The sequence below is a fragment of the Zonotrichia albicollis genome, chromosome 20 (genome assembly GCF_047830755.1).
Source record: "Zonotrichia albicollis isolate bZonAlb1 chromosome 20, bZonAlb1.hap1, whole genome shotgun sequence".
Taxonomy (NCBI): domain Eukaryota; kingdom Metazoa; phylum Chordata; class Aves; order Passeriformes; family Passerellidae; genus Zonotrichia; species Zonotrichia albicollis.
In genome coordinates this window covers 12,045,097-12,065,338 of record NC_133838.1, presented here as the reverse complement: position 1 = coordinate 12,065,338, position 20,242 = coordinate 12,045,097, and the positions used below count along the sequence as shown (strand labels likewise).

At 65.6% G+C, this 20,242-nt stretch overlaps 4 protein-coding genes across 4 annotated transcripts; 1 reads left to right on the top strand and 3 right to left on the bottom strand.

Annotated features, from left to right (window-relative positions):
• Positions 1–208: 208 nt before the first annotated feature.
• On the bottom strand, positions 209–7,887 carry LOC106630316 (connector enhancer of kinase suppressor of ras 1). The gene is made up of 22 exons (XM_074555507.1): positions 7,836–7,887; positions 7,366–7,523; positions 6,946–7,136; positions 6,789–6,873; positions 6,612–6,653; positions 6,432–6,529; positions 5,975–6,206; positions 5,842–5,901; positions 5,348–5,416; positions 5,022–5,141; positions 4,784–4,869; positions 3,953–4,086; positions 3,746–3,876; positions 3,557–3,587; positions 3,244–3,416; positions 2,822–2,895; positions 2,381–2,452; positions 2,225–2,298; positions 2,006–2,070; positions 1,840–1,930; positions 748–929; positions 209–662 (listed from the first exon to the last, which is right to left on the bottom strand). Exons 1-22 carry the CDS (start codon positions 7,885–7,887, stop codon positions 480–482), a joined length of 2,403 nt encoding a protein of 800 aa, XP_074411608.1. The 3' UTR covers positions 209–479.
• A 2,813-nt stretch (positions 7,888–10,700) lies between these two features.
• ZNF593 (zinc finger protein 593) lies at positions 10,701–11,965 on the bottom strand. Its single transcript, XM_074555631.1, has 3 exons — positions 11,715–11,965; positions 11,255–11,317; positions 10,701–11,163 (listed from the first exon to the last, which is right to left on the bottom strand). The coding sequence occupies exons 1-3, from the start codon at positions 11,909–11,911 to the stop codon at positions 11,022–11,024; spliced, it is 402 nt and encodes a 133-aa protein (XP_074411732.1). The 5' UTR covers positions 11,912–11,965; the 3' UTR covers positions 10,701–11,021.
• Positions 11,966–12,506: 541 nt separating this feature from the next.
• Positions 12,507–13,624, top strand: C20H1orf232 (chromosome 20 C1orf232 homolog). Its single transcript, XM_074555736.1, has 4 exons — positions 12,507–12,656; positions 12,746–12,832; positions 12,913–13,010; positions 13,369–13,624. Exons 1-4 carry the CDS (start codon positions 12,570–12,572, stop codon positions 13,622–13,624), a joined length of 528 nt encoding a protein of 175 aa, XP_074411837.1. The 5' UTR covers positions 12,507–12,569.
• A 235-nt stretch (positions 13,625–13,859) lies between these two features.
• FAM110D (family with sequence similarity 110 member D) lies at positions 13,860–16,428 on the bottom strand. Its single transcript, XM_074555667.1, has 2 exons — positions 16,188–16,428; positions 13,860–15,402 (listed from the first exon to the last, which is right to left on the bottom strand). Exon 2 carries the CDS (start codon positions 15,257–15,259, stop codon positions 14,306–14,308), a length of 954 nt encoding a protein of 317 aa, XP_074411768.1. The 5' UTR covers positions 15,260–15,402; positions 16,188–16,428; the 3' UTR covers positions 13,860–14,305.
• Between the last annotated feature and the right edge of the window lie 3,814 nt (positions 16,429–20,242).

The following is a 20,242-nucleotide window of genomic DNA, read 5'->3' as shown; positions in this document are numbered from 1 at the left end:
TCACCATCCCTGGGAGTGTTCAAAAGCACGCGGATGTGGCGCTTGGTTTAGCGGTGAACGCGGCAATGCCGGGTTTACAGCTGGACGCGCTGATCTCGGAGGTCTCTTGCAGCCTAAACAATTCCGTGATTTGATGATTTCAGCGCCAAGAAAAATAATTCCATGATTTGATGATTTCAGCGCCAAGAAAAACCACGGCAGGACCAGGCCCTGTCCACACGTTTATTTACAGCAGAACAGCCCATGGCCGGGCCGGCTGGCAGCGCCACAGCGGGCGCTCAAAATCCCCTCCTTGCCGAGTGGAGGCAAGGAAAAATTAAGACTGTCCCTTAAAATAAAGGAATTAGATGGCCCCTCGGGGGGCTGAGCTTTCCTGGACGTGTTCAGGTCCCTCAGCACGGAGCACCCACCGCGCTGGGCAGCGAGCCAGGGCAGGGCCGGTGGGTGCCAGGGCCGGTGGGTGCCAGGGCCTGGGGGTGTCAGGGCTCGGCCGCCTCTCTGTGCTGCTCTCCCGCACCGCCCTGGCCCCGCTGCCCGGCCCAGCCCTCCCGCAGCTCCTGGTACAGCTCCTGGTGCTCCTCCTTCCAGCGCCGGAACGTGTCCGAGGTGAGCGCGGCCTCTCCCAGCAGCTGCTCCAGCGCCTGCAGCTCCGCCAGCTTGGCCTGCCCGTACAAACCGCACAGGTTTTATGGGGCCCGGCCGCGGGCAGGGGGCTCTGGGGGGCTCTGAGGGGCTCGGGGGTCCCACCTTGAGCGTGCTCTGCAGGGCCCGCACGGCGTGCACCCGCTCGTTGATGTGCGGGTTCCTGTTGCGCCGCAGGAAGGACTTGCGGCACTGCTCCTGGGTCAGGGCCCGCCGCTGCCCCGTGAGGGACAGCCCGCCCTGCCGCAGGCACCGCGCCAGGCTCGCCAGATCCTCCCCGCCGGGATCTGCGCGGGGACAGGGAAATGCAGCGGGAGGGCACGGCCCGGACCCCGCAGCGCCCGAAGGTGTGGGATCGGGGAGTGGGCTGGGCTGGAAGGGGCCTTAGAGAGCATCCTGTTCCACCCCTGCCATGGCAGGGACACCTCAGACTGTCCCTGGTGCTCCCAGCTCCATCCAGCCTGGCCTTGGGCACTGCCAGGGATGCAGGGGCACCCACAGCTGCTCTGGGCACTGGTGCTGGGGCCTGATCACTCACACAGGGAGGACTGTCCTCCTAAACGAACCTAAACCAGCTCCTGAACCAACCTAAACCAGCTCCTGAACCAATCCAAACCAGCTCCTGAACCAATCTAAACCAACTCCTCCTGAACCAATCCAAACCAGCTCCTGAACCAATCTAAACCAACTCCTCCTGAACCAATCCAAACCAGCTCCTGAACCAATCTAAACCAACTCCTAAACCAATCCGAACCAACTCCTCCTGAACCAATCTAAACCAACTCCTCCTAAACCAATCTAAACCAGCTCCTCCGGAACCAACTTCTAAACCAACCTAAACTCCTAAACCAATCTAAACCAACTCCTGAACCAATCTAAACCATCTCCTAAACCAATCCAAACCAACTCCTCCTGAACCAATCTAAACCATCTCCTAAACCAATCCAAACCAACTCCTCCTGAACCAATCTAAACCAACTCCTCCTGAACCAATCTAAACCTTCTCTTTTTAGTTCAAATCCATCCCCCTTGCCCTGTCACTCTGCGCCGTCATATAAAATCCCTCTCCACCTTCCCTGCAGGCTCCTTCATCCCGAGATGGTTCACAGCCAAGCACACCCCACTGGGAGTTCCCCCAGCCCACCCAAAAGGGGGGACACAGGGTGACAGGGGTCAGGTGTGCCCCCCTGCACGTACCCAAGGGGGAGCAGGGCCGGGGGCTGCCCTGGGGGCTGCTGCCTGGGGACAGCTGTGCCTTCTCCTGGCTGTTCTGCAGCCTCTTCCTTGCCTGGGGGAGAGATGGCAGCAGGTGACACAGGGAACTCTGTCCCTGTGTCCCCAGGGTGTCCCCAGGGCCACTCACCGGGTCAGATCCGTGCCTGGGGGCCTCATCGTCGGGGTCCTCAGCTTCTGTCTCACTGTAGCAGTCTGGAGACCATGGGAGAAGACAGAAATTCCCTCCCAGGGCTGAGAATCATCCCAGCCGCCCCTCAGGGAGCGTTTGTCACCTTCCCAAATCCTGGGCCAAACTCCCAGTGATGCTCCTACCCCATGGGGACCCCTGCTACCGACCCCTCCTCACCTTCCTCCTTGTCTGGCACTGCCTGCTGGGCCAGCGTGTGCTTTGTCTTGGCTGTCACCAGGTGACTGACCCACCTGGGGAGGGACAGAGGGACAGGAGGCTCCTGGCCAGCCTGGGGTGCTGGGGCCAGCGCTGGCCATGGGCTCTGTTACTCACATGCTCAGGTCAGCCAGGGTTTCAGCAGCGAACACAAAGGGTTTGTACGTCTGGTGGCACAGCTGGAACACGCTGGGGACAGGGGGGTGGCTGCTGGGCTGCTGTGGGGACACAGGGGAGCCCCCAGACCCCTGCAGCCCCCCAGCCCAGCCCTCAGCCTCATCCCAGATAACCCCAGGAACACAGGGCAGGCCTTGCTCAGGGTGTGGGGACCAGTGCCAGCTCTGTGGGGCCATCACCAGCCCCATGAAAACCTCACCAGCCCCATGGAAACCCCAATGGCCCTGTGGGCACCTCACCAGCCCTGTGGGGACCCCACCAGCCCCACAGGGACACGCAGGTGGTTCCCAGCAGGACACATCAGCACGTGGCCTTGGCACGGCATCCCCCCCTCCTTTTCTGCCACCATCTGGGGGTGACAATGACACAGACCCCACTCACTATTTCTTCTTCTGCTCCCTGGTGCTCTCCAGGTTGTAGGTGGCCACGTTGATGAGGCCTGCAGCCCTCTCATCCTGTGGGGACAGGGATGAGAGCCGTGTGGGCATCACATGGGAGATGCCAACTGCCCAGGCGGGCACAGGGACCCCAGGGACAGGGATGAGAGCCGTGCGGGCATCACATGGGAGATGCCAGCTGCCCAGGTGGGCACAGGGACCCCAGGGACAGGGATGAGAGCCGTGTGGGCATCACATGGGAGATGCCAGCTGCCCAGGTGGGCACAGGGACCCCAGGGACAGGGATGAGAGCCATGTGGGCACCACTCTGGGAGATGCCAGCTGCCCGGGCGGGCACAGGGACCCCAGGGACAGGGATGAGAGCCGTGTGGGAGATGCCAGCTGCCCAGGTGTGCCCCCACTCACGTTGGGGTGGTTGTACCAGTAGAGCGTGTGGCCCTTGAGCACCACCCAGCAGCGCTTCCACTTCTGGGCCATGAACCCCACGTGCTCCTTCTTCCTGAGGAGCCACCCGTCGCAGTCAGCCCGGCCCAGGTCCCGGCACGACACCCGCCGGCGGCTCAGCCGCGTGGCCACGCCTGCAGCACGGCCCGGGGTCAGGGCAAGCGGGGAGAGACCCCCAAAGCAGGGCAGGGAGAGCAGAGACCCCCAGGGCACAGCAGGGGGATCAGAGCCCCCCAGCACAGCCCCCAGCCCAGCCTGGCAGGGCTCTGCTCACCTTTAGGTCTCCGTGCCGTGCTGGGGCTGCCCTGCGTGGGGACACAGGTGACATGTCAGTGACAGTGCAGGGCAGTGCTTGCTGAGCGCCCCCAGCAGCACCACAGCCACAGGGACCCCCTTAGGGACCCCCAATTCCCGCACCCACAGCAGGGGCTCAAGGGGAAGCTCTGACCCCCCCAGCTCTCACCTGTTCAGGGCAGGGCTCTGCTCCCCCGGCTGCCCTGGGGCTCAGCTCTGTGCCAGGGGGCTCAGGGGCAGCGGGGGTGTCCAGGGGGGTGTCCAGGGGGGTGCCGCTGTCCCACAGCTCCTCTGCAGCGCCTGCGAACAGTGAGCGGGGCTGTCCCTCCTGTCCTCGGGAGCTGCTCCATCCCCGGCCAGCCCCGCTCCATCCTACCCTGCCCAGCCGGGCCCGGCCGCTCCTCCACGGCTGCCCCGGGCAGCCTCGGCTCCCGCTCGGCCTCTTCCTGCTCCTCGTCAGTGGCGGGGTCCGGGACAGACTCCGCTCCCGAGTCCAGGTCGGCCGCGACGCTGGGAGGGAAACGGGACCCTGAGCCCCGAGCTCCGGGAGCGCAGCCGGGATCCCCGATCCGCCCCGGGATGGGGCACCCACGGCATTCCCTGCCTGCCCGGGAAGGGGCTGCAGGGGCGCGCTGCAGAGCTCCAGTTCAGCTCTAGCCCAGTTCCAGCCCGGTTCCTGTCCACCTCCAACCCGGTTCCAGCCCAATTCCAGCCCCACTCCAGCTCGATTCCAGCCCGGCTCCAGCCCCGTTCCAACCCAGTTCCAGCCCGGCTCCAGCCCGGCTCCAGCCCGGCTCCAGCCCAGTTCCAACCCAGTTCCAGCCCAGTTCCAGCCCAGCTCCAGCCCGGTTCTAGCCCGGTTCCACCCCAGCTCCAGCCCGGTTCTAGCCTGGTTCCAGCCCGATTCCAACCCGGTTCCAGCCCGGTTCCAGCCCGCTGCCCTGCCCCGCGCTGCCGCTGGCTCTCCGCACGCCTTTCCATTCCGGGAGGGGAGAAGGGTCATGGCTAAATATAGCTCCAGCCCCACTAAAACGTTACCAAGTGAATGAATTACAAACTCCCCTTTCTGTCATTCCTTAAGACTCCTGTCAGCGTCCCGGGCTGCTCACAGGCTGCTGCTGCACTGCTGCCACCTCTGCCCCTAAAAAGGGCCCTGGGTGCACCCAAACATCTCCTTGGGGTGCTGGGGTGTCGGGATGGGGCTCACCTGGAGCTCAGGGACACGGGGCTGCCCGGGCTCTCACCACTCCTGGTGCCAGGGGAATCTGCAGCATCCAAAAATGCTCCTGGGGGCTGTGGACGGAGCGTCAGTGCCAGCCCCATCCCACCATGGAGCCCAGAGCTTTAGGAATCCCCAGGGCGATGGGAGATGCCCAGCTCTGAGCATCCCTGCCTGACTCCCAGTGCGGCGCTGGGGCTGGACTGGGAGCACTGGGATCGCTCACCTGCTGCCTGGGAGAGGGGGGCGAGCTGGGCAGGTCCAGGGGGATCTTCTTCAGCACCAAGGTTACCCTGTTCCCCTTCTCCAGCAGCTTCCTGGCCAGGCTGACAGGTGTCCAACCCACCTGCAAGTGCTGGGTGATCTGTGGGGATGCTTCACCCCCAAACCCACCCAGGCACAAATCCCTCAAATCCTCCTGGCAATCCTCCCGTGTCCCTTTCCCAGCCATGGCTGTTGGTTTTTGCTGCTCACAGCTCCTGCATCCCCACCTGAGCCCCTGAGCCCTCCCTGCCCATGTCCTCCCACCCTGAGCCCCTGTGCCCCACTCACCACCACCTGCTCGTTGACCTGCACGATCTCATCCCCGGGCAGGACGAGGCCCCCGCGGGCAGCCAGGGCCTGGGCAGACAGGGGGACAGTGGGGTGCCCACTCCTGCCTTCATTCCCTCCTTCCCTCCCAGTCTAACCCCACTCAGGGTCTCTCCTGGCCAGGGAGAACCAGGGGGGTTCAACCCAACTGCACCCCCGGAGCTGCTGCTGGGCTTGGGGTGCAGAGGGGGCTCCCCCATGCCCGGGCTGTGTTCACTCATGGGATGAGTTACATGGGCTCAGCACAGGCAGCCCCCCTGCTCTTTTTTGGACCTTTTAACCCCAAATTTTTTTCTCAATTTTTTCCTGAATATTTTTGTCAATTTTTTTGGGTCTGGGTCTGGGGAGAGCAGATCAGGGCCCTAAGAGATTCACAGGATCCCATGGATGGGGGGGTGTTCCCCCCACAAAAGGGGGTGACGGAGGGGCAGGGAGCGACAGGGCCCCTCACTCACCCCCGGGCTGGTGGCAGACACGAAGTGCAGGCAGGAGCTGGTGGAGGTGATCTCAAAGCCCTGGGGGAACAAGGTGTGGGTTTGAGTGGGGGGTCCCGGGGCAGAGAGGGGCCCTGGGGTGGGGGGCACTCACCAGCCGGGCAGTGAGCAGTGCCTGGGGGCTCCCCAGAACATCACAGGGCGGTGTTGGGGTCTCAGGGGATCCTGGGGGGCTGCTCCATTGCCCGGGGGGCAGTGTTGGTGTGTCAGGGGATGCTGGGGGGCTCTGCCACAGGCCGAGGGGCAGCTTTGGGGTGCTGGGGGACGCTGGGGGGCTGCCCTGTGGGCCGAGGGGCAGCGTTGGGGTCTCAGGGGATGCTGGGGGGCTGCCCTGTGGGCCGAGGGGCAGCGTTGGGGTCTCAGGGGACGCTGGGGGGCTGCCCTGTGGGCCGAGGGGCAGTGCTGGGGTCTCAGGGGATGCTGGGGGGCTGCCCTGTAGGCCGAGGGGCAGCGTTGGGGTCTCAGGGGATGCTGGGGGGCTGCCCTGTGGGCCGAGGGGCAGTGCTGGGGTCTCAGGGGATGCTGGGGGGCTGCCCCGTGGGCCGGGCAGCAGCGCCAGCCCCACGCTCTGCAGCACAGCCCTGCGGTCCAGCAGCGCCGGGGGGCTGCAGCCCACGATGCTCTCGCAGATGCCCTCGATGTGCTGGCACTGGAGGTGACAGTGAGGGTGTCAGGGGGGTCCTGGCAGCCCCCCGGGCCTGCCACCCCCTCCCTCCTCACCCTGCACTCACAATCTGCAGGATCCCGCTGCTCCTCTGGGCCGCAGGAAGGTCCTGGGGGACAGGATGGGGGATGAGCACCATGGGGTGGCTCCATCCCAGCTGAGGGTCCCTGTGGGGCACCCCCTGCACCCCATGTCCGCTCAGCAGAGCTCTGGGGTCAGGAGAGCAGCCAGCCTGGGCACTCACCGCCTGCAGGGTCTCTGCCAGCTGGGCACACAGCAGGATGATGTCCTGGCTGGCTGAGAAGTCATTGAGGGTGGAGAACAGGTACCTGGGGGGAGACAGAGCTCAGCCCCAGAGTGGGGGCACCCAGCACCCAGGGGTGCCCCCACGTGCCCCAGACCTGTTGAGCCAGGAGAAGAGTTCCTTGGCAGCCCCGAGCAGCTCGATGGCTCGGGCCAGGAGGGTGAGGGAGGGCGGCTGGGGGGCATCCCCTGCCCACAGCCCCCCCTGCACCAGGCCCTGGATGCCCTGGGCCAGCTCCTGCAGCCTCTCCGTCAGCGTCCGCAGGCTGGTGCTCGCCAGCCCTGTGTCCTGGGGGGACAGGGGGACAGGGGATGGACGGGCAGGGTGGCATTCGGGGTGCCACCTTCACCCAGCCCATGGTGCCACCATGTCCTTCCCACTGCCCAGCTCAGAGCCCCCCTTCACTGAGTCAGGGTGCCCCTGTGTCCCCACCTTCCACCCGGCCCAGGGTGACCCCACATCCTGGTCCTTCAGCCCAGGGAGCCCCCATGTTCCTGCCCAGGATCCCGGCACTCACCAGGCTCCGGAGCTGCTCCACGGCCTCCAGCAGCAGCTCCTGGTGTCCCACGGGCCGCACGCCCAGAGCCTCCAGCAGCTCCGGCTCCAGCCTCAGCAGCTCGGGCCCCGAGAGCCCCCAGGCCTCGAAAGGGTATCCCTGCACGGCGGCGTCCAGCCCTGCACAGACCAGCCCCCTGGCAGTGCCCCCTGGCAGTGCCCCCTGGCAGTGCCCCCTGGCAGTGCCCCCTGGCAGTGTCCCCTGGCAGTGCCACCCCAGGACTGCCCCCTGGCAGTGTCCCCTGGCAGTGCCACCCCAGCGGTGACCCCCGGCTGGTGGCAGGGTCCTCAGCCTAAAGGGTGGGCACGGCCGGACCCCACCCCGGGAATGCCCCTCCGGGCAGGAGAGCAGGACGGGAAGCGCCGCCACCCCCTGTCCCGTGTCCCCAGGCTGGGGACACCCCAGAGCCCCCGGGGACAGCCGGGACTCACCTCGGAGCCAGGCGGCCGCTTGTGCGGGGCCCCAGGAGCGCGGGGGCTCCATCGGGGCGGCGGGGCAGGAACGGCGGCGGCGCAGGAACGGCAGGACCGGAACGGCGGCGGGGCGGGCGCGGCCTCACCTGCGCCGGGCGCGGCCTCACCTGCGCCCGCAGCCGCGGCCCCATTGGCGCTCCCCGGTGCCGCTCAGCGCCGGGCCCGCCTGCCCCGGATGGCCCCGCACGGTGCCGTGGGGCGCGGCCAGTGAGTCACAGCCCGGGCGGTGACACACGGGCCCTGGAACCCCGGGAAACGGCACCGGTGTCAGCCCCAGCGAGGGCTGAGGCCCCACAGCGCTTGGGACACCGGTGGGACACCCCAGGAGCCCTGTGACACCAGTGGGACCCCTCTAGGTGCCCTGTGATACCAGTGGTACATGAGTGGGACACCGCGAGGTGCTCTGTGACACCGGTGGGACAACCCAGGAGCCCTGTGACACCAGTGGGACACCAGTGGGACCCCTCTAGGTGCCCTGTGATACCAGTGGTACATGAGTGGGACACCCCGAGGTGCTCTGTGACACGGGTGGGACACCCCAGGAGCCCTGTGACACCAGTGGGACACCAGTGGGACCCCCCAAGTACCCTGTGGGTGCAAAGTTAAGCCACGGAGACCCCCAGAAGAACCAGAGGGAAGCCCCTGCTCAGCCCTGGAGTTTTTGGGGTGTCACCCCCTGCCCAAATCATAGCTCACACCCCTTTACAGGTGGGGAAACTGAGGCAGCCCCATGCAGGCCTGCAGAGGGGTTCTCTGGTTAAGCCCGGCCCTTCAGCCCCCCCAGATCCGGGCTGGGCTGGGCCGGGCTGGCCCCCCCGCCCGCCGTGTCCGCTCCGGGGAGCAGCGGGCGCTGATCGCGGCTGACAGCGGCTCCTGCTCCGCGCCCTGCCCGGGGCCGCGGCACGCACGGAGCGCCCCTTGCCGGGACCGGGCATTTGGGGGGCTCCAGCCCAGCCCGGCCCCGCACGGAGCGCCCCTTGCCGGGACCGGGGGGTTCCATCCCAGCCCCGCTGCTCCCCCTCGCCATGATCATCCGCCCCCGCCGCCTGACCCCGGGCTACTTCAGACTGCTGCAGGTAAGGGGCGAGCAGGGCCGGGGAACCACAGGGAGCCCACGGGGAGCCCCGGGCGCTGCTGCCCTCGCTGCCCTCACTGCCCTCCTTGCTGCCCACCAGGCCTGCCATGGGAGCCGTGCCCAGCTCCAGCCCAGCTCCACACTGGCAGTGACGCTGCTGCCGATGGGGGCCCACAAATGCTGCAGGGGCACCCTAAACCCCCCCTGAGACACCCAGAGGGGTACAAAGCTGCCCCCCATCGCCTCTATACCCCGCAGTGTGATGGGGGCATTCAGGCCCCAGGCCCCTGTCCCCATGGGGTTTGGGGTACTCTCGTGCTCCCCATGGCTCTCTGTGTCCCCACAGATGCAGCTGGCAGCGGGACGCGAGGCTGAGCCGGGGGGGCGGCTGCTGACCCCCCTGGCCCTGCTGCTGGCGGCCGCGGGGCTCTGCCTGTCCCTCTACAGCGCCCGGAGAATGGCTGACCCTGCCAAGGCCCCCCCGGAGCCGTGAGCAGGGGCTGGGGGCCCTGGGGACAGTGCCCGAGGGATGTTGTGGCCCTGGGGACAGTCCCTATGGGGTGCTGGGGACCCTGGGGACAGTTCCTGGGGGTGTCGGGGTCCCCTCCATCCACCCGAGCTCTGCAGCTGACCTGCGCCACATCCAGCCCTTCCCACCGCCATGGGTGCCCTGGGCACGGGGGACACAGCTGTCCTGCCGGTCCCTGCCTGTCCCCAGCTGTCCCCGCCTGTCCCCGCCTCGGGCAGCCGGGATGCAGAACGCAGAAGCTCCGGAGCTGCCGGCTGAGCCCGAGCCACGGGGGACAGCGGGATCAGACCGCCAGAGCAGAGGCTGGACGGACGGACGGACGGACAGACAGAGGGACGGCAGAGCCGGGAGCTGCATCCATCCCCATCCCCCGCGGGAGCAGAGGGGGCTGGGGACACCGCTGGGGCCACAGAGCCCCTCTGTCCCCATGGGAACGCGCGGCGGCCCCGCAGGAATGAGGGCAGCGCTGTGTTAGATAACGGGCAGGGGGGACACGGGCGGTGACGTGACCCTGGGCAGGGACATCCCATCCGTGTCCCTGGGCTGGCACATCCCACAGCCTCCCCAGCTCCCGCAGAGCTGCAGCTCTCCCTCCCTCCCCCAGAGCCTCGGGGACAAATCCAGGCAGGCTGCGTGGAAATAAACCCTTCCTTAGCCAGCTCAGCTGTGTCACTGCTCTGTCACTGCTCTGTGTGCCTCAGCACGGCCGTGTCACTGCTCTGAGTTCCCAGCAGTTCCCAGTCCCCAGCTGGGCAGGAGGGATGAATGGGGACACTGCTCTGAGTTCCCAGCAGTTCCCAGTCCCCAGCTGGGCAGGAGGGATGAATGGGGACACGAACTCTGCAGGAATTGGGTGCCATTGTCGCTCAGTGTCCCCTCAGGGACAGGCTGATCACCATGCAGCCCAACAGGAGCATGAAATCACTGCAGGAGTTGAGTTTTTGGGGACAGGAGCCTCAAAGTGCACTCACCAAGGGGACACCAGCACTGCCCCCTCAAGGGCCAAACCAGCTGCAAACCCAAGTGCTCCATGAAGAGGTGACCCGAGCTCACATTCCCCACAAAAAGCTGCCAGGGCAGAGGGACTTTTAGCAGGCAAGAGCTCCAGGACGAGGCTCCTGGCACGGACACCTCTGGATAACAGGGAAGAGAACAACACTGAGGTGTCCCCTCACCCCTTGGGGGGACTGTCACCCTCACATTCAACACTGCCACACTGTCAGCTGACATATTTTAATGGGTGCATCACTGGAACAACCTCTGAGCCAAGGACAGAGCAGAACTGCTCCAAAGGCAGGCAGACGAGCGTGCAGTCCCAGCACACTCAGAGAACAATGAATGTGTCCCTTTGAGGAGGAGAACACTCAGGGAGGGCACCCAGGGTCCTGCTGGCTCCTGCTCCTGTCAGTGCCCGGGCCAGGGGGGCTGTGGGAGGAGCAGGGTGGATTTGGCTGGCAGAGCTGGGACACGGTTTTGTCACAGAGCTGAGACAAAGGCGTCCTTACAGAGCCACTGAGCCTCTCAGCCCCTGTCCTTGCGCTCAGCCCGACGTCTCCATCTCCGTGACCTCCTCCAGGGGCTGGGTCTGCACCTCCACCTTCTTTGGGGGCACGTAGGAGCCCATGCCGGCAGCACGCTCAGCCTCCTCCTGCGTGTACGGAGCCTCTCGCAGCTGCTTCAGCCTGGGGGCACACGGGGGGTGAGATTCCACTGCCCACAACCACCCCTGCACCCCCTCACCCCGGGAATCTGGGGTCTGCCCCCACCCCTCACCTCTTCTTGTGCACCTTGGATCTGAAATGCTCCTTCATGCTGTTCAGGTCCACGAAATAGCGCCTGGGAAAGGAAAGGATGGGGGTCAGGGGGACCCTGAGACTGAAGGGGGGCTGGGGAGGGTCCTGCCGAGGGGGCAGGGTCCCACCACAGCCCTGGGGTCACCCTGAGACCAGGACAAGATGCTCCCCCAGGGGTTAGAGGGGGACAGGGACAGGGGACAGGGATCCCAGGAATCAACCTCCGAGGGGACAGGAACCCCAAGGCTGAGCACCCCAACCAGGGACAGGGACCCCCGGGACCAGGACCCCATCCCAGGAACCTCAGGGACCGGGAGAACTCCCCCACCTGCCCCGGGAAGCCGGAACCCCCCGGAGCAGGACAAGCCCATGCCAAGGCTGGAGCCGCCCCCCGAGCCCCGGGACCCCCGGTATCCCCCCGGTATCCCCGCCGCACGCACGCGCAGTGCAGGCAGTAGAACTGCGCGCAGCCCGGCAGGTCGGGGTCGATCTCCTGCCGCAGCAGCCGCGCGGCGTTCTCGGGCTTCAGGTCCGCGTGGATCTCGTCCAGGTCGCGCCGGCGCCGCTTGGTTTTGAGCTGGCGAGCGAGCGAGTGCGCCCGGTGCGCCCCGGTGCGCCGCCCGTTCCGCGGCGACATGGCGGCCGCATGCTCCGCTGTGCTGCAGTGCGCAGGCGCGGGGGCTGCGGGACACGCCCACACCGCAGCACGCCCCGCCCATATGCAATGAGCGTCCCTCATGGCCACGCCCATCGTGTGAAGCCACGCCCAGCCCGGTCAGACCCCGCCCCCAGCCCCGTGTCCCCGATCCCGGGACGGTCCCGGGACGCTCCCCGCGCCCCCCCAGCCCCGGTGCCACCGTCTCCACGTTGTTCCCGTGTCCCCCCGTGTCCCCTGCGCTGCCCCGGTCACCGCTGCCATGAGCGGGGCAGGGCTCAGCGTGTCCCGCCGTGTGCCGGCACCGATCGTGTTTCCCCCTTGATCAATTATAGATGGGGACCCGCGGCGGGGGGAGCGCGGAGCTCCAGCGCCTCCTCTGCACTATGGGGTGGGTGTCCCAGCCCTGAGGGTCCCGGGTGGGCGAGGGGCACCGGGGGGCTGGGGCCGGGGGCTCGGGATGGGTTTTGGGGGTGACCGGAGGAGCCGCCCCCGCGCTGCCCCCGGCTCGGCCCGGGCTCAGATTCCTTTTGTGCGGAGTAAGCGGCCGCTGAAACTTTAATGAAGCCACCGGATCGCCCGTCCGGCCCGCCCCGCTGCCCGCGGCTCCGCCGGCTGCGGCCCCGCCGAGCCCCTCGCCATGGCCCAGGGCTTCTGGCGGCTCTACAAGGCCAAGGTGCTGCAGACCCTGGGGGCGCCGCGCCCCGACGGGGCCCTGCAGGACGAGGTACGGTGGGGGGTCCCCAAAAGGGGCTGCCCAACCTTCCTGACCCCCCTCCTGCCTGCAGCAGTGCCCTCACCGGGGCTTCATTGCAGGCAGAGACCCCCGAGCTGATGGAGACGGCCGAGCCCCCCGCGCTGCTGGAGGAGGGGGCCAGCCCCGTGTCCCAGCTGGCCCGGAAGGTGAGGAGGGGGCTGGGGGCGGCGGGGCGGGGGCACAGCGGCGGCCGCAGCTCCCGGTGACCCCGGCGCTGTCCCCGCAGGTGCAGGGGGTCGGGGCCCGCGGCTGGCGGACGCTTTCGTCCCTCTTCACCCGCGAGGACGAGCACCAGCTGCTGAGACCGGAGCCCTGCCCGGACCAGTGAGTTACAGAGCGCTGGGGGGGACCCCAGAACCCCGATCCGACCCCAGAACCCGGGTCCGACCCCAGAACCCCGATCCGACCCCAGAACCCGGGTCCGACCCCAGAACTCGGGTCCGACCCCAGAACCCCGATCCGACCCCAGAACCCCGATCCGACCCCAGAACCCGGGTCCGACCCCAGAACCCCGATCCGACCCCAGAACCCGGGTCCGACCCCCGGGACCTGCCCAGCCCACCCATATCCCCCCACCCCATCTCCTGCATCCCCTGCCCGGTGGGCAGGGACGGGGCACGGTGGGCCGGGGGGAAGGTCCCGGTCCCTGCCCCGACATTCCCGTCCCCGCTCTCTCCCGCAGTCCCCTGGCCGAGCCGCCCGAGCCGCCCCACACCGAGAAGGCCCCCGGGTTTTGGGATCTCTTCGCTACCAAGTGGCAGCAGGCGGCGGGGCCCGACAAGGCGGGGCCGCCCCCGGAGCCCGACGAGAGCCCGGGGGAGCCGCCGGGTGACGACGGCAGCGACCTGCGGGAGCCGGAGGAAGGCGCCTTCCACTGGGGCTTCCTGGCCGGCAAACTGGCCGAGATCCGCAATAAAAGCGCCCCCAAGGGCAACTAGAGGAGGGGGCAGCAGCAGGACTCAACAGAAGTTATTTGCGGTCCCCATTGCTGGTGGGCAGCGACCGGCCCGTGCCCGAGGGCTCTGCCCTGGGTTTGGGGGTCACAGCTGCACAAAGACCCCAAAATTCCCTTTTCCCTGAGCTCTGCCTGCTGCTTTCCTTCCCTCACCCCCCAACAGCCCCACGGCCCCCCAGCCCTGGGCATCCCCCCACAGCCTCACACACATGCCAGGCTAGAAAAAACCCCAAACAGATTTATTGAGGGCAACTCTGGCCCCAGCAGCCGCTGTTCTGGGGAGGAGGAGGGGGCTGAGGGGTGGGCGCTGCCCACGGGAGGGGGCTCGGGCTCTGCCCATCCCCAGCCAGAGCAGGATTTGGGTATCAGTGGGGGCTGCGGGCCCGTGCCACCCTCTGGGCTGGGGACAGGGAGAAGGTGGGGACAGCAGGGGGACAGCAGCGGGGGTGGCCCTTCCTCACCTGCCCTCAGGCGTCCCCATCACACTCAGCCTGAGGACCTGGAGGCTCTCCCAGCCCGCAGCATCCCCACGGCACCGGGGCCAGGGGTGTCACCATGGCCAGGGGTGCCCCCAGCCCCTCGGCCACATCCCGCGGGCTCTCGGGGCCCGGTCTGGCCAGCGGGAGCCCCGCGGTTGTCCCGGTCCCGGCCGAGCCGTCCCCGCTCACACGGTGGATTCCCTGGCAGCCGCCCAGGCTCTCTGGCAGCCGTAGAGCCACTTGATGACCCGCGCGTTGCGCTCCACCACCGACACGGCCGAGCCCGCCCGGGTGTCCGGCTCCTCCTCGCCCGGCCCCGCGTCCCCCTCGCTGCCCCCCGAGGCCCGGCCGGGCTCGGACTCGCCGGAGCCGGCCCGGGCCGAGCCGCTGTCCCAGCCCGCGGGCCCGAAGCGCTCCCGGCCCAGCAGCTCCACCTGCGCCCGGTCCAGCCCGCAGTAGTTGAAGAAGCGCTCCTGCTCCGACAGCGGCAGCGACACGCGCAGAGCCAGCGGCTCCTTCCCGGGGGCGCCGGGCGGCTGCTCCGCGGGCACGGGCACGGGCACGGGGGGGATCCCGCCGCTGTCCCCGCCCGGTGTCCGCTCCTCCCTCTCGGCCGGCGCCCACAGCATGGGGGTCTGGGGGCTCCGGGCGGGGGGCGAGCTGGGCGGGGTGGCTCTCAGGGGTCCCTGGAAGAGGCGCCGCACCAGCCCCGAGCCCTTGGCGTTGTTCTCCTTGTCGCCGCCCAGGCAGTCCCGTTTCTGGCGGTAGATGATGAGCGAGTCGGGCCTGAGCAGGCGGCGGCCGCCGCTGCGGCGGGACACGGGGGACGGGGGGCACGGCAGCTCCGGGCCCAGCTCCCCGCACTGCTGCCGGGCCAGGCGGCGCCGCCCGTGCGGGGACAGGCGCGGGGAGCCGCGCAGCGCCGGCTCCTGCCGCCGGCTGATCACCTGCTGCGACTTCACGTACTTGGCCTTGTCGGCCTCCAGGCGCTCCACGGCGCTGGCCCTGCGGCCCCCGCTGCCCCCCGGGCACTCGGGGCCCCGGTTCAGCCAGGCCAGCGGCGAGCCGCGCCCCGGGGCCATGAGCCGCAGGTTGCTGGAGGCGCACACGGCGAGAGTGGGGCTGCCCAAGGGCACCATGGCCCCGGAACGGGGCTGCCGATCGCTACTGATCGCTGCTGATCGCTGCCGATCCTGCTGATCTCTCCTGATCGCTGCCGATCGCTGCCGATCGCTCTGTGTCAGGAGGCTCCCGAAGCTTCGCTCGGCTCCTGGATTCAGCCCTGGAGGAGAGAGGAGAGTCAGGGTCAGCCCCGAGGGTGCAGCTGTGAGGAGGAGGAGGATGAGGATGAGGCTGAAGCAGAGCTGAGGGTCCCCTCACTGGCACACGGACAGCGAGTCCTGGCACTCCAGGCAGGAACAGCCCCGGGCAGGAAGGGAGAAGCGCCGAGCATCCGCCGGCTCCGGCCGCATCCCAGGAGCGGCTTCCAACAGGAAAAAATACCGGGGCCGGCCGCCGCCTTGTCCTCCCGGGCGGCGGAACAAAGCCGGGCTCAGGACAGCGGCCCGGGGCTGGGGGGTCCGGAGCCGGGCCCCCCAACAGCCAGGCTGGGCTGGGAGGGAAAATTCTCCATTTTGCCATGTGCGGAGGGCACGGAAACAGCCCCGGGGGACAGCAGGGACACAGAACCGGCCCTGGGGGACAGCAGGGACACGGAACCGGCCCTGGGGGACACAGGGACACGGAGCCAGCCCTGGGGACAGCAGGGACACAGAACCGGCCCTGGGGGACAGCAGGGACACAGAACCGGCCCTGGGGGACACAGGGACACGGAGCCAGCCCTGGGGACAGCAGGGACACGGAACCGGCCCTGGGGACAGCAGGGACACGGAACCAGCCCTGGGGGACAGCAGGGACACAGAACCGGCCCTGGGGGACAGCAGGGACACGGGGCCGGGCCGAGCAGAGCTCAGGGGAGCAAAGAGCCCAGCGAGCCTCGGCCACGCAGCTCCACACGCAGCCCAGGGGCTCCACACCGCCAGGCAGGTGGGGGATGCTCTCGCTCACCTGAGCCCTGGCAGGGATGCAGGGATGGGATGCAGGGATGCGATGCTCCAGCCTCACGCAGCTCCAGCCCCTCCGGCACAAAACTGAGCCCAGATCCGGGAGCAGCCTCATATAGAGGATGAGGAAGAGGAAGAGCCACCCATTAACCCGTGCCAGCCCAGCCCCGCGGCAGGAGCCCACCCGTGCTGACCCTGGCCAGCATTAACCCCTCTCCTCCCGCAGCTCCAGCTCTGCCCGCTCCTCTCCTCCCTCCGCTTCCTTCCACGATCCCCTCCCCAGGATCCCACAGGCGGGAAGGAGGAGGGAAGGCCCTTCTGGCGCCTTCTCCGGTGGCGGTGAAAGGGTCAAAGCCGGCCCCGAGCCGGCCGTTCCTGCCTCTTCCCCCCGGGAAGGGCTGTAAATCGCAGGAAGCCACAATGGGCTGGAGCTGGCCCAGGGGTTATTTTTATCTCTGCCCTCTTCCCTTCCCGAGCGCTCCCACAGGGACAATCCCGGCCCCCTCCATGCCCAGTCCAGCCCGGGGGGCCGCGAACGTGGCACTGGAGCAGAGGGGGAAGGAAAGAAGGACCTGGTGCCCCCCGAGCTGGGCTCCCGACCCTCGGAGAGGAACCAGAGAAAGCCCCGGAGCTCCCCGGGAGCCGCAGCCCCTGCGCCCCCGGGTGTGGGGAGAGCTGGGGCACAGCCGGGCTGCTCACAGGGAATGAGGGGGCTCAGGGGCACAAACCCCGGCATGAGGGGGGCTCTGTGCCCCAATTCTCCGTCCCCATCCTGGTTCCTTCCTGAGGAGCTGCCGGGAACGGGCCTGGGGCTGTGCCCGGCACCTTCCCGGCTGACGGCAGCGGGGCAGGAAGGGGCTGGGGCCAGGAGTCCTGTGCGGGAAAACGGGGCCTGAGATGGGGCCTGGGCAGGGGGAGAGGGGCCAGGCCTGGTCTGAGCTCTGCAGGCTGGAAAAAACCCCAGTGACAGCAAGGAAGGGCCAGATCACCTCTGTAATAACCCTGGAGAGCCGGCAGCGCTCGGTGAGGCTGCGCTGGAGCCAATCTGGTGGAGGAGAGGGAACAGGATCAGGCCAACGATGGAGAAACCCTCGGCAGCTCTGGGATCTGCCCCCGGATTCCCCCAGGGGAAAGGCGAACGCCAGAGAGGCTCGGGCTTCCCTCGGGACGGGGCGGCTATGGGAGCTTGTCCGACGAGTTCCAAACCTCAGGGCTCAAACGGGCACGGACAAACCCGAGAGCAGCGCCCCGGCCGAGCAGGCACCGCGTGTCGGGGCAGGTCGGGGTTGGAGCTGCTCCACCCCCAAAAGGCTCCAAAGCCACGGCACAGGGACACAGGGACACAGGGACAGCCAGGACAGGGACAGGATGAGTTCCTGGGGCTGCTTCAACCCCAAAGGGCTCCAAAGCCACAGCACAGGGACACAGGGACAGCCAGGACAGGGACAGGACAGGGACAGGACGAGTTCCTGGGGCTGCTCCAACCCCAAAAGGCTCCAAAGCCACGGCACAGGGACACAGGGACAGCCAGGACAGGGACAGGAGGAGCTGCAGGGGCTGAGGGAACCAGCCCAGGGTCAGGATGGAGCCAGAACCCAGCACTGCCACAAAGTTTTTTAGGTTTCATCTGGTTCCATCCCAAACCTGGGTGTGAAGGAGCCTCTGGAACGAACAGGAACAGCCCGGGCTGGGCTCCTCTTCCAGCAGTGGTCACTTGACACCTCCCTGCTCCTAGAAATGGGGTTTCAGATTTCCCCAAACCCTTCCAGAGCTCCTGAGCAGCACCTGCAGCAGCACAGGCTGGTGTTCCCACCTCACCTGCGTCCCTCAGACGCTCTGGGGGGTTTGTGGCATTCTGGGCACATCCCTGTGCCTTTCCTGGGCTGCAGCACAGGGATCTCCTTGGCAGGAAAGGGGAACCCTGGCAGCACCACCCGCACCACTGAGGCTGGAGTTCAAATTCCTCACTGGCTCTCCCTGGGCCCTTCTGTCCCCAGAGCACCAGGAGGGACCCAAATCACGGAGCCTGGGATGTCCCAGGGGCTGTGAGAAAGGGAAAAGCCCCCAGACCCCAGGCTGGCTGTGCCCCAAGGAGGGAGCAGCTGAGCAACCTCCCAAGGGCTCTGCCTCCCCTCACAGGCCCAGGGAAGCTCTGGTTGAACCAAAACAAACCAAAAACGAGCTCTGGTTGAACCAAAACAAACCAAAACCACCAACAGGGCGAGTTCCCAGCCCTGGGAATGGGGAGGGGCAGGCTGGAGCCTGAACCTCTGGGGCTGGGCTCTCCCAGCCCAATGAGCTTTAATTATATCTCATTTCTGCACCAGGGCATCTCCCTGCAGCTTTCCACACCCTCCCTAGGGGCTAAATATATTTGAAGTACAGCATATATATAATATATATTATATATATGTATATATATGTGTGTGTATATATATCTCAGGTTTACTATTCTTCATTTTGTGGGGAAGGAATTCAGCCTGTGCCTCTATTTAAAATCACCACTCTTAGAGCTCATCCAAAAGTGGGACTTTCTCCTTTACTACAGTTCTTTAACCCCCCTAAAAAATGAATCTAAACCCAAAGTGCATTGACCCAAGTACCAGGCTCCTGCCAGGTGCCCATTCCAGGTGGGAATTCCTGGCACAGGAACCCACAGGGCTGGGCTCGGGTTTGCTGTGGGTGTAAGAAATTCCAACAGAAACTCACTCACAGCATTTCCAGCCTGCAGATGCCTCTGTCCAGAGCGCTGCTAATTAAAACATGCAAATGAGGGCCACACTTTCCTGGCATGGATCAGTAATGATGTTCCCTCAGCTCCACTCCCAAGGTTTCTCAGGGCTGTCCCTGGAGGGCAGCACTGACACTGCACTGAAAGCACTTCCTAAAACTTCATCGAAATTCAAGGTTTTATTTCAAAAACAGTCATGAACTTAATAAATTGCACAATAATTTTCCTCATTATAAATTCTCCGTAAAATATATTTTACAGTTTTTAAAGGAAAAACATGGAAAAAACAAAAAACATCTTTCCCAAGTGCTGAAAAGTGTCTTGACTTCGTGTCACGCTGGTGAACGACCCCGCAGCTGCTACAACAACTTGATTTATTTTCTCAAAACAAAAGACCTCAGACAACAAAAAAAAATCAAAGAGAACACAGAGCTCGAGGACTACCAGTGTCACCCAACAGCGAGGAGAAGCACCATGAGAGGGATTTCAGGCACCCCCAACCTATAAAGTGGCAATCAGTGCAAAGAAACACTTTGGGAGTCAAAAACCCCGAAAGTTCCCCGTGCCAGCCCCTGATTTGTGCCCTGCAGGCAGAGGGGAGCCAGGTGGTTCACAGAGCACCTCAAGGGGAGCAGTGCTCATTCTGGCTCTGTAATTCTGCCATTCTGGCTGGGTAAGGGAGGGGATGCTCACCCCTTTGTTGTTAAACAGCTCCCAAGTTTAACATGAATAATAAACCTCCTTTTCTCACCCGGCTGAGATGTGAGAACTGGGAGGCAGAGTTGGCACAAGCAAAGTGTGTTTGTCTGAGGATCACTCCCTACGAGGATGAAGTGAAAGGAAATAACAAGAATTATGAACTAAGGCCAGCTGGGGACAGGCACCAGCTCACACAGCACCAGGTAAGAGCCACCTGCGGCCTGTAAAGCCTCACAAGTTGGGTGGAATCAGAATCCTTTGCTTTTGGAAAACCAAAAAATAACATTTTGTTTATTTGCACTCGGAAAATGAACACTGAGTGCCCAGAACTGCTGTCCCAACACTAAGAGGGAACAGACTTCAAAAAGCAAATTGTACAAGGAAATACTTACAGCCATTTCCAAGTGAGAAAAGGCAAATTAACTGATTAATAAAAGCAAAATCAACTGATCAGTGAGCCAGCCCCCCTGCCAGCACCTGACTGTACATTTCTAATTTGACTCCCTCAGTGATGAGCTCATTAAGCTCCAAGTGCCAAGACCAGCCACGTTAGCACTTTGAAAGCAGCTGATCCCCTTGCATTGCTTTTTTTTGTTTACAAAGTCAAGTCTTTGAAATTAGATAACAAA